The sequence below is a fragment of the Lemur catta genome, chromosome 11, assembly GCF_020740605.2.
Source record: "Lemur catta isolate mLemCat1 chromosome 11, mLemCat1.pri, whole genome shotgun sequence".
Lineage (NCBI taxonomy): Eukaryota > Metazoa > Chordata > Mammalia > Primates > Lemuridae > Lemur > Lemur catta.
The window spans coordinates 41,334,330-41,351,027 of NC_059138.1; the positions used below are offsets into that span (position 1 = coordinate 41,334,330).

Genomic DNA, 16,698 nt, shown 5'->3' on the forward strand with positions numbered 1-16,698 from the left:
CTGAGAAGCTTAGGTGACAGCTTTGGCTTGGTGAAAAGTACTCTCTTCAATTCCGTTTAACAAATATTTATTGTACAAAGCTAGGCTTGGAAGACATAAATATCATTAAACCATCGTCCTTTGTCTTCAAGGAGCTCACAGATTGGTATAAGGAAAAAGAAGCATGTCAGTCAGTGTATTCCAGAACAAACAGGGAGCTCGTCTTTCTAGTGGAAACCCCTTAGGTTGGTCAGTTTGGGGTATTATGTAAGTATAAGTGCAACGGATTCTATATGGATTTACCCTTGAATGCCCTGCAGTTGTTTTGGTTAGTGCCCAGTATCCCACGAAATGCTACAAAAAAATTACCTTAAAGTTGTATTTTATTTTGAGCATGGTTTCATTTGTTTTATTCATTTGGTATCTTTTAAGCCTATGTCTTTTTCATAATGAATTTAGCTTCAGCCCAAAGTGGGTTTTGTCCATTGTTCCTGGTTCATGAATGGTAACCTCTAAACCTTTGCAATAGGAGTGTCTTTGTTGTTCATGGTGAGCCCTTTGATCATACCTGATAGCTTATGCCAAGGAGTTGACTCAGGATGGGGCCAGCCACACCAAGAGTCTTAGGGTGGCAGCTGACCATATCAGAAAGACCAACCGTGTAATTAGAGGCCTGGGCCTTAGAAACACATGATATCAGCCTGATCTCTGGGCAGAAGAGGGGGCTAGAGACTGAGGTCAATCTTGTGGGCAATGATTCAATCAATCGTGCCCATGTAATGAAACCCTAGTAAAAACCCTGGACACCAAACCTTGGGGGAGGATCCCCAGTTGGCAATACTCTGTGTGTCAATACTGGGCAGGGGGTGGCGGGGGGAGCCATGTCCCTAAGGAGGATGGAAGCTTCACATTTGGACCCTTCCAGACTTTGTCCTATGTGTCTCTTCTTTTTGCTGGTTCTAATTTGTATCCTTCCACTATAATAAAACCATAATCATAGGCATAGCACTTTCCTGAGTTCTGAGTTGTTCTAGTGAATTACTGAATGTGACAAAGGCTGTGGGTGCAGGACAGTTCTCTGGGTGGCCTTGGACTGACCCAGTTCTCCCCCCCTTTCTCTCTTATACTTCTCAAGAATAACTATAGTGTGTACTAGGAGTGCAACATCCTGATATAAGGAGGGGCTGGCTGGAACAGCCTGGGTTCTGTTCTAGTCCCCTCTAGAAACAGGATGCCCTTCAATGCTCTAGCTCAGTCAGTCATACTTCTCCAGGGCATAAATCCCACAGTGGGCTGATTTTGGGGGTCTTTCAGTGGTGGGGCAAGTGGGGCATGCACAGTTGAGACTCCATCTGTCCTGGGCATCTCTCCTGAGCCGTGAGTGACCAGATCATGATGAACCCTAGGATTCTGTTGTCTCTTGCTGCCTATCTGTAAGTAATAAACCCACTTCATGTAATGTGTGCGTGTGAGAGTTCTGTCCCACCGAACAAGTTGGTAACCAGTGCACAGTGCACCCACTACACAGTGGGGACACACAAATTTACAGCTGGTGTCTAAACCAGGTGCAGTCTGTGGAGACTGTTCCCTTAGACTTTGGAATTTGGCAAACTCATTTCAGTTGATGCCAGGAATCTTGGGCAGATGTGGCAGTCTGGAGGACTGTGACCTTCACCTCAGGTTGGTTCACTCTGGATAATGACACCTTTTTAATTTATGGGGCACCAAAGTAGAATAAAAAGGGTGATATGACGTCCTTGCTTAGAAGAAATTTAAAACCCTGCTGATTAAACAAAATAAGTAGACATACAAACATGTTAGAGAACAATTCTGAGGCTCTGGAGCACAAATCAGTGGGTTAAATGCTTACATACATGAAGGGACTTGATAGTGTTCTCAGTTCTTCCTATAAAAAACAAGATGAGCTACAGAGAGGAGTGAGGCTGGAGGACTGACTAGGTGACCAAGGACCCCTGGTAAACTCAGAATCAGCTGACAGTGGGAGAGGGGAACAAACCTGTGAATGGGAGCAGAGTGAAAACAAGATTTGCGCCTTGTACCAGCAACATGGGATCCTTAATTTAGTCTCTGAGAAACATTGAAGCCTGGAGTGACTTGAGCTCTATATTTTACCTCAGAAGATCTGGCCAATCCTCCTTGGCAAATGCACGTTCACATCTATTTTGGCAGCCAGGGAATTAGTGAGATTCCAGTTGACTGTTGCCAAATTTTATCCCCAGGAATTAGGAAATAATTTTTTTTTTTTTCCTGGAGTGCCCTCATCCTTGGAGGCCAAGCTCAGCCTCCTGGGATTCTCTGGAGAAAGGGACCTCATCAATCACCTAGTCCAACTCCTCTCGCAGGAGTTCCCAGCAAGTTCTCATTGACTCTGCTGGAATACCTCCCGTGGGAAGGAGCCCACTGTCCACCAAGGCAATCTGCTTCACTCTGGGACAGTTTTAATTGTTAACAATTCCTTTCATTTGTTAGGTTAACTTTTTTCTCCTGAAGATTTCTGACCATGTTTTTTTTTAGTTTTAATTTTATTTTCTGGAACAATCTAGTAATAGGAAAGACAAAGTTGATAATGAGAAGCATTTAATCATCACTTAATATGATCCAGGCACAAAACCAAGACCTTTACATATGTTATCTTCTGTAATCCTTAAAGCTACTCTATGAGCAAGTATTATCGTTATCCACATCTTGCAGATGAGAAAACTAAAGCTTAGAGTTTAAGTTCCTTGCATGAGCTAGCGTGGGGTCCAGCTGCCAGAGCTGAAATGGGGTGCAGACATCTGGCTGCACAGCGCAGGACCCGCATTTATTCAAAACTTTCATGGACTTGACTTAGTCACAGTGGGTAACATTTAAGATACATCTTTTACAGTGAGTGTTTTATAGCTGATATTTTATTTAATACATGCTCATAAATCTAGCCTTGCTGTATTTTCTATGTATTAGTAACTATTACCAGTTTTTGCTTTTACTCTGAATATACACACATATATGTATAAACACATAGATGTATATAAAAAGATGTCTCCAGAGCCCCTTCCAAATTCTCAATATTGTGCCAACTGAAGCTAACTTTGGGAACATCGTCTCATGGCAATCCCTTAATTCAAAACTACATGAAATTCTGTGACACTGGGTTTGATTTTACTTTGGTTTATCCCTGTGTTTTCTCTTCTTTGCTGTTTTGGTTGAAAACATACATAGTGATGTTGTTCCAAGTCACCTCTTCACATGTATCCTCTTTCACACTGCATGTCTACCCACAAGCTGCTGCCCAAAGATACCAGGGCTCTAGTACAAGTAAACAACTGAAATACTCAAGAGGAACTCACTTCATTCTAAAAAATAATAATGTACCTCTCTTAATGTGATTTATGATGAGATATTTGTAAGTTGTGAGGTTGTTTTTAAAGAGAATAGCAAGGAAAAAAACCAAGCCTTAAACTTTTTATGTGAATCCTAAAACATTTCCCTTTAGATGTCACATTGAATGGTATTTTCCCTGGTGCCTGCACACACACAGAGCCCAAAGTGTGGAAATAAAGGGCATTCAACTTACAGGCTGTCCGGGTTCATCTCCCCCAAGGATTCTGAAGCCAAATCCAGACTCCATCCTCCGAAGGTGAACATCCAATTCCTTATAATCTGGACCTGGCATAAAAGAGATCCCATTGAGTAATGAATTTGGCCTCCACCACCCCCTGAGGAACTGAACACACCAATGATAAATTAATTTTGTGGACGTGATTAATGAGAGTGCTATTAGAGTCGATGGATACAAAAAGTATGGTAGCAAAAAAGTAGGTATTCTAAAATTAGGTAGTCCCTGGAATAACAGCAATCAGCCAAAGGCACCACTAGGATGTCACCAGAAGCAGAAAGAGAACACAAATTTTCCAAGTGAAAAAAAATTGATGCCTCTATAACTCTTTATTTTCCTAAGAGCATTTGGATTGCCCTCAAGAAGCTTGGCTGTCATTTGAGGATGTTTACTTTGATTTGAATGATTATTACAGAAGTCAGAGAGAACAGATGGCAAAACCCTGAAACTGCTCAGTAAAGTATTATCTAGTAATTTTACTACTATCCGTTTATGACTTGATATATCCAGTTTAGGAGAGAGAGAGAGAGAGTGTGTGTGTGGGGGGTGGGGGAGGTGGGGATAAGCTCATGCCTAATAAATGTTGTCCCTTTTAAGACTGTAAAAATTAGAAAATACAGACTTTTCTCTGTTGAGGTTTAAGTGAAGTGCTTATATTGTGAAAAATACCTTTATATTTTTCAGAACTTACAGGTAGAAAGTCATCTGGGTCTAAGATGAACTCTTATCCCCCAAGCATTTTCGAATGGGGAAGCCACTAATTGACTTTTGACTTCATTAGTGTACTCAGAAGAAATTAGAAGAATACTCTTCTGAGGTCAGCCGAAAGAACAGAAATGTACTTAAGAATAAGCTAGGAAACTCTCCTGAATGTCATTTCTTTCAGCCCCAGAATGAACTAAAACTATAAAAAATATTGGACATTTTAAAGAGAATATGATTGATGCCTATGCCCTGCTCCTGGCCCTTTGTACCCTCCTCAGGGGGCACTGCCTCAATCGTGGCTGCATTGTGCGTACCTTCATGCCCACCGTTAGGATGGCCCTGGATGATCACTGATTTGGGGAAATATTTATCATGCCATCCTTTGCTTAAGAAGTGTTTAGTGATTTCTGGGCCTTAATAGTTTAAAGAAGGTGTTAGAATTGATAGAAGCAAGTATTAAGTAAAATTCACCTTGCTTAAAAAGGATAGTTTTGGAAATTAAGGAGAGATTTCAGAGAATCCCCGTGGGAAAAAAGTCTATGTCTGAGTCACCTGGATGTATAATAGCAGGCACAGGACAGAGAGACTCACTGAATGATGGCTGGTTGAATCTCTTCCAGGCGCTGCAGTGAGCAGGGCTGCTAAGGGATACAGTGTACAAAGCACAGTGGTACTGGGCTTGCCTTGGTGCACAGCAACCCGGGTTATTCCCAGTGATATATGAAAGGAAAGTCATTTATTTCTGATATGTAGGCAAATGCTGATCATATGTCTCATGCTCTCTTAAAAAAAGCTGAATCAAGCATATAAATATGTGTGTGTATAAATTGCGCAAGACAAAATGACCATTCACACACCTTCTTATGACCAAATGCACGTATGACCAAGGTCTTTTCCATTCGATGAATAATATACAACCCTCAAAGAAGGGTAACCAATTAGAGCTCCATGTCCTTTAGTCATTTTTTATAAATTACATAATCAGCATATTTTAAAGATGGGAGAACTTAGAAAAATTCAGTTCCTATGAAATAGAGCCGGGTGATAAACGGAAGATGGCAAATTTGCCCTATACTCTATGAAGCACAATTGGCTTTTGAATTCAGTTTGTCCTGGTGTCTATAATATCATCTACGAAGTCACACATTGGGGTGTGTGCTAAGCTTTTGGGAGACTGGAGGCAGGTGGAGCAGTCCTGCAAAATCACAGTAGGTACCTGTACTCCTCCCAAGGGAGGGAGAAAGACAAGGGGAGATGGGAGATGACAGAGAATGCTCATTGCTCAAACGTCTGTAAGTCAATCATGATACAACTGCTCACGGCAATCTCTTCTCTAGGTTACTATAAGCTTGGAGGACTCTAGACCATATATACATAAAAAATACAAATAGAAGGTGATATATTTTTGACACTGAAAATGATAGAGCCAGCATATATTTAACTGGAACTTTTCATCTCCTATATTCTCCTCATTTATGCATTGCTGCTGAGAAATTGTTCCTCCCGTGATTTCAGAACCCATTCATGTTGCACGAGGAACTCAAAAAGTTTACTGTGTGATTCATCTTATTTGCTATGTAAAACTTTCCCCCTAAGGAAATGTTGAAATTATGACAATCCCAGTAATGGAATTTTGAGATGTGTCAGGGCCCAAGTGGTTTTTATATTAGGGAATGCTGTGATTCCTAAGAGAATTAAGCTTTTCCTTAATAAATAACTCAGGACATTTTTTAAAGGAAAAAAAAAATCTAGATTTTAGCTGGTGAATTTTATTTAACTCTGAAAACCAGAGATGTGAGTAATGCATTTATCCCTCTTCTCCTAACCTTTATGTGCATTTTGGTGAGAATTACAATCCTGTTGCTCTGACCCATCCTGATTTCAAACACAGGGTGGCATGTGCCAGCCATTTCATCTTCATCCTTCCATTCTTCCAGGCAAAGATGACCAGCTTAATGGCACATAAGCAAGTAGAGAGAGGCAAAGAGCCACCCCTTAGAGAAGTATGCCAGCGGATGTGATTTATTTTTTATTTCTCTGTTAATTTTGAACGCAGATTCAAAGTCTGCAGGGCATGGAAACTTTAGAGAAATAGTCAATGGAAAAAAAGTTTAAATGATAGATTGTGCCTTGAGGCAGTGGTATTTTTTTTAAATGAAAAATAAGAGCTTTTTAGAAAGATAATTTTTCTTTTTCTTTTTTTTCCCTCCCTTTTTGACTCTGGCTTTACAAAATAACTAAAATTGTATGTACAAAGGTGGGAGACATTATTCTTTTTCCTTCTTGTTTTGTTAGGTCTCTTGGAAGATTATTTTGTTTCTGATACTTTCCCCTAGCTGCTCTTCCGGCTTGACGGCATGTTTCAATAATTGCATCATGCTTTATGTTTCCCCTTATTAATGCAAGAACTTAAAGTAAAGAAATCCAAGGGCCAACTCTTCCCTCCATTTCAACAGAGTTAACGATCATGACTCCTCTCTCTTGTTCATAAATAAACTATACATTTGAGGTATTGTTAGATGAAGGGGCCTAGTAAATACCTATCCAGACCTGAGTCACTTTGGATGTCGCTCAGCTATGCCCCACCAACATCCTTTTTCTCTTCTGCTTCCTTGTTTATTTTTTTTTTTCTGTGCTCTTTTTTTTATCTTCTGTCTCTACAACCCTTTTTGGAGAACTGTCAGGGGCATGTACTCTCAGGTGTTGCTTGGTGCAGCTCAAGAGGAGGCAGTGATTGTGAAGAAATGGAGTAAGGGGAGATAAAATATTCTTTGGACATTGATGTTCAATGGCCAGCAATGGCCAGCGTTGCTTCTTTCTTAGAAGTTGGGTCCTAGGATGCTGAGGCATGATGAAAAAAGGCATCTCATGATACTCTTCCCAGATGGGATTTTATATGACCACTGTGACAAGTTACAGAAATGGAATTTCTAAGTCCTGATTTATCCTGGGCTCACACTGCTGTTGCAAATGCTAACATTTAAAAAGTAGCAAATGGTGACCAATCCAGGTATCAGGACAACCTCCCTCAGGATAAAGAAAAGCAGAATTTCAAAAGTTGATTCCTATTTCATACTAAGACTCCACGGACTTCACATAGTATATGCATCCTTGGGCTTGTTTTTGAAAGGCATAGCTTTGTGCACAGTATCAGGGAAAAAAGGATGGGTAACTAAATACAACTGATTAATTTTATGAATGGATTCAATCTTCAAAAATGCAAAGAATGACATTTTATAAATTAATTTGGCACATGGGATGCTGCTGTAAACATGTAAATTAAATTTTGGTACTTGAATCCCCTTTCATATTTTAATTAAAACATAAGCACCATGGCTTATTATCTCAATTTGGCACAGAGAATGCATTTATTCAATTTTTCCTGTTGGAAAGAACATTACTTTTTTGGCTTTTCCGTGTAAATAGATGTAGGACAGATAGTATAAGAAATGCATCAGGAATCAAAGAACGTTACTAACCATGTCCCTGGCTTCTGGATTTCCATGCACTCCACATACAGAATGAGTTAAACAGGAATTAAACAGTTTTTATTGCTCAGATCTAACATTACCTGGTAAGTAGCTAATACCCTTTGCCTTAAAAGAATTCCTTTTCTTACCTCTCGCCTTTATCCCTGTCGAAATGTGAATGTGGCTGGGCATATTTTAGTCATAGTAAAAGCCATCTCCCATTTTTTATTTGAGTCTCTTCCTCAGCCTTCAAATAAGCTCAAATTTCTCCTTCCTAAATACCACCTTGCTCCTCTCTTCCATCTCTCCCTTGGAAAATAGTCCCCAGTGGAGCCCTCTCTCCATCTCTGACTCATTCCTGCCAGTCTGGTTTATGCTCTTCTGGGGTTACTGAACTCTTTAAAGTTGTTGATGACATCCTAATGAACAGAATAAACGACGTTTTTATCTTTCCTCATTCTGATTGATTTCAGTGCCTCACTTGATACTATTGATGCACCCTTTACGACCTCAGATTTCATTCGATCCTAAACAAGGAAAGGTCTCCTTTGGAAGTAGTTTCTGTGATACTCCACTCCCTGATTCTCTTGTCTTTGGGTGGAGCTGCCCATTCAAAGTCTCTGGCCATAGATTCCATTGTTTCTCACTGATACCCTCCCTCAGTGATGACATCATTATGTTTGTCATCTATATTGTTCCATTATACTCAGCCTGTAGAGTTGCTAAATAAATATTTCTTGAATTTAGTTGTTTCAAGGCACTCACCAATCTGCTAGACCCAATGAACCACAGCGTTATTCCACTACGGATTTATCACTTAGTTTAATAAATACATTAGTTAGGACTTCTTACTATCAATTTTGCCTCTGTACCTAAGGATCTTATGCAGATAAAGTTAATAATATACCTTATAATTATGACAATATATTGGAATCAAAAATCATGACACATACTTTGATAAAGGACACTTCATAAATGTGAGAAATAATATGAGAGACCTATTTATTTTGGATGCATTCATAATTTTCCAGAATATTTTGATAACTTGTGTGGACATTAAACAAAATATTTGGATTGGTTCTTTTCTTGAAAATCGGGATTGTATAATAGTAGTACAATAATATACTCAAACTACAACTTTTGTATTTTAAGTAATGTATTTTTTTAAAATGCAAAATATTACTTTACATATATATCAAGGTATCCTACACTATTGGGACGCTCTTCCATTCTTTTTAACTTAAGTACATTCAGAATCTGAGATTTTCAAAAAATGTGCTTATTGTAGCCAATAAGCTGAGATGCAGAATTCTAAATTAAATCCTGATTTCATTTAGCAACTGTAATTACTAGGTCCCATTTTCTCTCTGGGCATAAGATAGTCTTCAAAATTACAAGGATTTTGACAGTATAAAAGAATAATCATGCTTTAAAATTTTCAGACCAAGGTAAATAAATAATTTAGACATTATTTGAGGACAAAATGCTAAGCAATATCTTCTGTATTTTCTGCATATCCAAAAATATGACATGGAAACTTACAGAATGAAATGATCTCAAGCACATATATTTTCTGAGGGGTGTTAGAACATGCTGAGATGGATAATGAGCTGTCATCATGGAAACACTCTAGAGATGTGTGCTGTGAGCCCACAGACCTGAAATAGTGCTATTATGACTAAACTCTCTTTTCTGCAATTGTTTCAGTGTTCTGCCTTTCAATCCAGTGGTCCAATCAGCTATTCAAAGCATTTCTAACACTAATTCTAAGAGTAAAAAAAAAAAAATCTGAATTTTCTTTTTCCTCCTTCATTTCTACAATAATGTTATTAAATATTTTAGCCTAAATCAAAATTGGTATTTTGGGAATGATTAACTCAAAAAAATTTTCCATTTAAGCAAATTAATTATCACTAACAGCTCTTAAATTTGAAACTATAATATCCTATCCTAACTTAAAATCCTATTGAAATAGAGCATTTTGTAATTGGAATGGTTTTAAAAAAATCAAGTTGATATAGGTATTTAATTGATTTGAAAATAATTTCATTTTATATTAGCAAAATTTTTAGTAAGTTCTTTGGAAATGTCTAAATGGAAAATCTCTTGAGCTCCTCTAGCTTCTTATTTCCGTCTAGCCTAGTGCTGTCCAATATAAATAAAATGTAAGCTACATAAATAATTTACAGTTTTCTGGTAGCCACATTTTAAAAAGAAAAACAAAACAGGTAAAATCAATTTTTACCATATATTTTATTTAACAATATATCTAAAATATTATTTCAACATAAATCAATATAAAATTAATGAGATATCATTCTTTTTTTTTTTCTTTTTTTAGGGATACTAAGTCTTTGAAGTCCAGTGTGGGTTTTACACATACTTCATAGCACATCTACCTTTAGAGTGGCCACATTTCCAGTGCCCACAGCCACAGATAGCCAGTGGCTACTATATTGGACAGCACGGATCTAGTCAGGCTGATGGCTTTCTTTGGCAGCTGGTTGTTAATCTAGTCTTTTACTAAAGCATTTTATGAAAAAAATTCATGAATATGACTGTTTTCCTTTGTCTTTTGTTGCAGGCCCACAATGATGAGACTTGCTCTCTACCTTGAATGCATGTTTATGTGGATGAACAAAATAGTATAGTGGTCATATACTAAAAAACTGAGACTACTCGGAAGAATGACTTGTTACACAAAATGGAAGATGTATTGTTCACAGAACTGTGAGTACTGAAGAATACTTGCCAGAGGAATCCATTCGAAAACTGGTCCTGGGTGGCACTTGTTCTGGATGGGAAAATGGGGAATTAAAATCGAAATTCATTTATGGCATTTTAAAATTCATCTTTACTTTCTTTTTGTTGCTATTATAACTCCCCCGCCCCAATCTTGTTCTCATCGTTAAGGATTTTTTTTTTCCTCTAAGATCCATAGATGTTAATGGACAGATTTACCCTGCTTTTTGTATGAATATGTACATAAATGTATTCTTTTTATATGCACCCAAAATAGAAAAATCTGAATTTTGCTTAGATCAGGATGAAAAAAAGATTACCATTTCTAAATATTACTAAGCTTTGATTCTCATTAGAAGAATGCTTATTTGAAAGTAAAGTGAATCCAGAACCTGAAGTATGTACAGTGAATACAGGTCTTTTAAAATCATGTTATAATATTGTATCAGAAAACATTGAAAAGTGGAAAATTCAATCAATGATTGTATTGATTTACATACACCAGTCCAAATATTTTGATACTCCCAATTATTGGGATAGTTAAATTTATATACAAGTAGTTGAGTTAAGTGGGTTTATTTCAGCAGTAGAGATCCTTTACGAGAATTATGATGTGATCTGTGCTACATGTAGTAACATAGCATTCAAGAACACGAGTTTAAACACCTTTAAAATGTAGGGTTATCCCACACTCACAATTCTAGAACTTTGGACAACCTAGTTACATACTGTGTCCTGTTGCTGTCATGGATTAAAATTTATCAGGGGTAGGTTACAGCCCAATTGATGTGCTTCTACCCCTATCCCTTATAGACATGTTTGAGAAATGCAGACTTTCACCATCTTTATCTGGAACTGCTGAACATGTATATAATGACATAACTAAATTGTCCCTTAATTTTCACTCTGCCTTCCAAATCCATTGTCTTAACATTTTAGAGGAATGAACAGAGTGGTGGAGCTGCAAAGCACCTTGAAGAGCTTCCACCATAGCCCTTCATTTCACAGATGGCAAGATTAAGGCCCAAAATGCCAAGTGACTTGTGTAAATTATTGTACACTATTTCACAGGAAACTTTTCAAGGTCCTTTTTAGAAAAAATACTGACAATATTATATCTAAGTGTCCATTTTGTTTTCATCTTACTTAAGAATTAGAATGCATTATGCAATAAAGATCTCTTTCTTTGGTTTCATTTTAGTATTATACTAAATATAATACATATATACTACACTCTTTTCTGACTATGCTATAATTTTTTGCCTACCATCTTCAGATAGTCTTCCTATGCCTTCACAGTTCTGTCAATAGAGAAGTTCCTAATCCACACAACTGGGTATAATATGAGATGGGCAGAAGACACATGGACACAAACCTCTGGTCAAGAAAAATTTAGGAAGATAAAGGTCTATGTTAAGATAAGCTGAGATAATTTCTATCTGAGAGAGTCACATTTTTGCCTCTATGATTAACTTAGTATTAAGTTTATGACATCGCTTTGCTCTTGAATCATGTAAGGAATTCCAGATGGAGATTAATTAAAAGTCACTACACCTCTCTAAAGCATAAATTCACATTGTAGATAAAAGAACTGTAAAATTTTCTTGCAAGAACCACTCCTCCCACACTTTTAGACTTCAATATGTAAACTATTTTTAGCTTGGAAGAAATTTCAGACCATTATTATTATTATGGTCTATAAATAATCATGTATTTATGATATATAATTATAAAGTATAAGTGATTATTCCTTATTAAAAGCATTTACAGAGGAAGTAACTTAAAAGACTTAGTTTTAAAAAGTACAGAGTGAAAATAAAGTACAATAGAACTTCCCCATTTAGAATGACATAATTTTATAATACAGTTGGTGCCACATGAAGTTGTGCACTATGAAAAAAATGAGTATTTTATCATTAAATTTAAAAAATTAAAATAAGACCAAATTCTGATTGCTTTCTCATTGAGCTTCGTTTGTTTCAAATAAATAGCTAGTCAGCTCGAGGGCATAATGATCATTCCTGCCAGGTAAGCTATGTTTTCACAGTAAAGGCAAATTAGTTTTCTAGCAGAACTGTTATTTTTTAACAGCCTCCACATTTTGTGTGACAGCTTAGGATTATGAATGGAAAAATATCCTTTCATCAAAAAGGTACACCTGCATCAAAGATGGAAGACTGCTGCTACCTTCTAAATACTTCCATTAGGTATAAAACTGACATTTTATGTTATTATTAATATAATCTTACTAGGACCTACTTGCCATTGAGCAATTAAACTCGGTTTACTGCAGCCGTGGTGGTCTCATATTTATTCATGAAAGAACCTTGGCTTATACTATTTGTGCTACCAAAAAATGCTTTGACATATAAAATCACTTTCAATCAAACACTAATATTTTAGAGTTTACTTTTCACTACCCCCCACTTACATCTGTCTAATTCCAGGATCTTTAAGTTTTAAACTACTGAATGAAATAAATTTATAAGTTATAGCATTGGATCTAATTTTTAAAATACACGGGAAAATATGTGCTCTACCACAGCTTTTATTTTATTATCTATCTTACTTAAGCTCATCATGGTAATTTCCTATTTCAAAAGCAATGTGCTAGACATATAAACATTACCACAGTTTTTTTGAAAGGTATCTGAAAATACCATTTTTAAAAATTAGATTTCCAAATTAATTAAAGTCTACATATTAAAAATGGCAAACACGACTTAACTGGATTTACTGATCTCCATTATCAGCACATTATAACTAAAAAGTGACGCATAATGCGATATATTAGAAACTCCAGCTGAAAGGCAAATTTTTTCACAGATCAAACTATAACATAAATCATACTAAGGACAACAACAATGCTTCTCCCATGGGAAAAAAGTACAGAAGATTAACCTTCATAGTCCAGTGGAGGACATTTAAGATGATAATGGTATTAAATTTTTTTTAATCTTTTTATGATTCTAATGCTAAAGTCATTGGCAAAAGTGTCTTAACATTTACATATCATCTTTTTTTAAATATTTCACTAAAGTAAGACTGTGTTCAAGAGAACATATGTGGGGGGTATTTTAATTAAGGCCACTGGACACCAACAGTGTTAGAGCAAATCAGACCAGGCTGCGACCTAGCACAGTGTTCAGATGTAAGGATGCTCTCTGGGAAGGCAAGGTGGCCTTTCATGATCACGTAATAGCTGCCTCTAGCTACGGCATCCATGAATTTACTGAAATCTTTCTAAAGCCTTTTGGTATTTCCAGCTTGACGATATCAAATGTTTAATTACATGGGGAAAGGAGACTGAAGCCAGGAAAACTCAAGCAGACAGATTTTTCATAGCCTTCTGAACTCTGGTTCTGAGCACCATGAATGGATACTACCATGTGCAATGTGGCTTCCACCATCACTTTTCATTTGGAGTCTCCAGTGGTGTGCTGTGCTGGATAATATTATTATTATACCATCCCATTCTTTCAAATGGCTCTGCCGTTAGGATGGGAGGCAGGGCAAACTACAACCCTTGCTCACTGATAACAAGGAAAGAGCAGCAGAAAACCTGACAGCTTAGAAACACCACCCATTTGTGATCAGTCATGAATTATATGTGCATTATAATACTAAACAATGAAAGAATTCAACTATGAACAGAGAACAACAAAAGAGCAGGATAAAAGCCATAGAGGTGAAAAACACAACAGACTATTTGTGATGTGCCACAAATTATAATTTCGTTTCAGATGCAGTACTGAAAAACAGTTTGCTGCTCCATTATGCTCTTTAACAGGACTGTGGTTACTTTTGATTGCTACCTTTGCTGTGATACTCATTGCTTATTATAGGTTAATGCCTTCTAATTTCTAGAAAGAAAAATTGATTGTGTGAGCTCTCTTTGAAGAAATTTCAGAGGAATTTCTACTCTAAAGAGGTTATACCAGAAGGCACGTTATACCATACGGATCCTTGACACTTTTATAATCCTACATGTGAGTGATGTCTTACTGCAAAGGAGTGTGGACAAGTTGTACCTCATAAATTGTTTATTTATAATAACCAAAGTTCAATGTGAACAGAAAAAAGTTTGTACGACTTCAGTCATAATTCAACTTGGGTTCAAACCAAGGAACAGAACCCTGAGGGAAGAGTTCCAGGAAATAAGGATTTTTCTTTTCTGTCTATTCCTAGCTGCATCTGCTCATTTGCTCCTGCTTCCAAGGCTGCAGTGTGGAGCATGCCCAAGAAATGCCCTCATGAGCTAAGGATGATCAGACAAACTTTTAGAATAAGCCCGGCTTAAAGAAAAGTGAAGCAACAAGACTGGGCCCTCTTTCCTAAATCAATAAGCGTTCATTAGAATCTTATTTTCTTAAGATTCTTAAGAAAGTGAGCCACACTCATTTTCTTTGGGAAGCACTTTATATTGCTTTGCCTGGTAATAAAAAGAGCAGTTGTGATAGGCATCTATCTGCAGTTATCCAGGAATAATCTTTCCTAGGGGCAGGAGACATGTGAGATTAACTCCTTTTTAGTTCTGTGATTATTGCGATGTTGAACTTGACTTATTCTCTGTGATAAGAATGAGGACTGCATGACATAGTACTTCAATGTGTGATGCTTTACTACCTATATTTTCTATTAATTTACCATGCACTGGATTAGGACATATGTACAATTTTCTGGGTATGGGGGAGTTTATTGGGAGTTTGGCCACTAAGATGAGCCACCAATTAGGCCTTTACCTCAAATTAGGGATGAAACATGTATAGGCAAAAATTCTATTAGCAAATAATTTAACTTGAAAAAATTATTTATCTAAGTAGGCGCTAAAATTTTTATTCATGGTCTGTATATTTAGATATATGCTTTTCTTGGATAGTAACGATGTTTATTCCTTGAATAGATTATGCAATAAAGGGAAACTTCATAATTTGTCATTCAAATGAGGACAGTGTCTATAGGGTAAAAAGTGAGCTATTAATAATTATGCCAGGACAACACAGACCAGGACTGTTCCAGGAAAACTCCCATATGTAGTCACTGTTGTCTAGGGGGTAACTAGGCCATTTAAAGAAGTTTCCTATCATATCAGAAATATATGGTGGAAGCAAGGGTGCAATCATACATAGAGAAGGAATGGCAGGACGAGATGAGGGGGAGAAGATAGTAAAGGCCTTTAGAAATACTTTTTTTCCAAGGTTAGAAATGATATACATAATCCAGCATTAGGAATGTTAGAATACAAACACGAATTTCAAGCAGTTGCTCTTGTGAGTGCAAAAAAATTCAAGTCTGTCCTTCATAAGATTCATGGGAAAACGACAGAGAAACGAGAAGTCAAAAATTGTAGGGCTTGTCCCACTATACAAAGATGGATATTTTCCTTTGCTTTCAATTTTTAAAATTGCAAGCAATGGGGATAGGAAGAAGTCAAATCAACAGAGACTAAAACAAACAGAATAGTGACAAAAATCTCTGGTAGAGATGGGAGTGGGGAGATTTTTTTCTCTTGTCTGGGAATTGGCAGTAATGACATGCGGTCAATGTTTAAATAATTGACATGAAGATCCAGAAATCCCATTGGCCAAAACTATTTGGGGGTATTTTTTGGGGGTCATGGTTCTACTTTTATATATGTAAGCTTAAGCTTATGTGAAATTAAGTTAGTGGGAAAATTTTTTCTTTTTTGCAGCGTTCTCCTATATGGACTAATGAGATTTTGATAATTCAAAGATATATAATACATTCTCCTGATTAAACATCAATTTTACACATGAAAGTTAAGAAACTATCAGTATCGTTTAATTACTTTTATTGCACAATTCCACACATTCAAATACCGATATTATTTCTGCGTTGTGTGATGTAGCCTTGTTCAGGAATTGTTTTCCTATGTGTTGTTTGTGTCCTCAACTTCCCTGCAAGCTTCTAATGAGCAGAGATTATTTCTCATGACTTTCCTCTTGGGGAAGGCCTAGCAGAGTCCTAGACACACAGTGAGAGTTTCATATATTCTTGTTGATTGATGTGGAGCTGCCATTGCTACCTCTGGGCACTGTGCCTAATGCTCTGAAATCAGAGGCATTACCACCCTGCCGGGTGGGAGAGTCTGCCTTTCTCTGTCTTTCTGCAGTCCTACCTCGTCTTGAGAAGATCTCACGAAGACAGGCTGTTTCTAGCTTG

The 16,698-nt window shown here is 36.9% G+C and overlaps 1 protein-coding gene across 1 annotated transcript in view; it reads right to left on the minus strand.

Annotated features, from left to right (window-relative positions):
* MAGI2 (membrane associated guanylate kinase, WW and PDZ domain containing 2) overlaps window positions 1-16,698 on the minus strand; it is an 836,940-nt gene that overhangs the window by 91,129 nt on the left and 729,113 nt on the right. Inside the window, exons 12-13 of the mRNA XM_045564147.1 lie at window positions 10,526-10,567; window positions 3,557-3,648 (exon numbers count right to left, since the gene is read on the minus strand). Of these exons, the coding sequence (XP_045420103.1) occupies window positions 3,557-3,648; window positions 10,526-10,567 (134 nt within the window). The remainder of the gene's footprint in view (window positions 1-3,556; window positions 3,649-10,525; window positions 10,568-16,698) is intronic.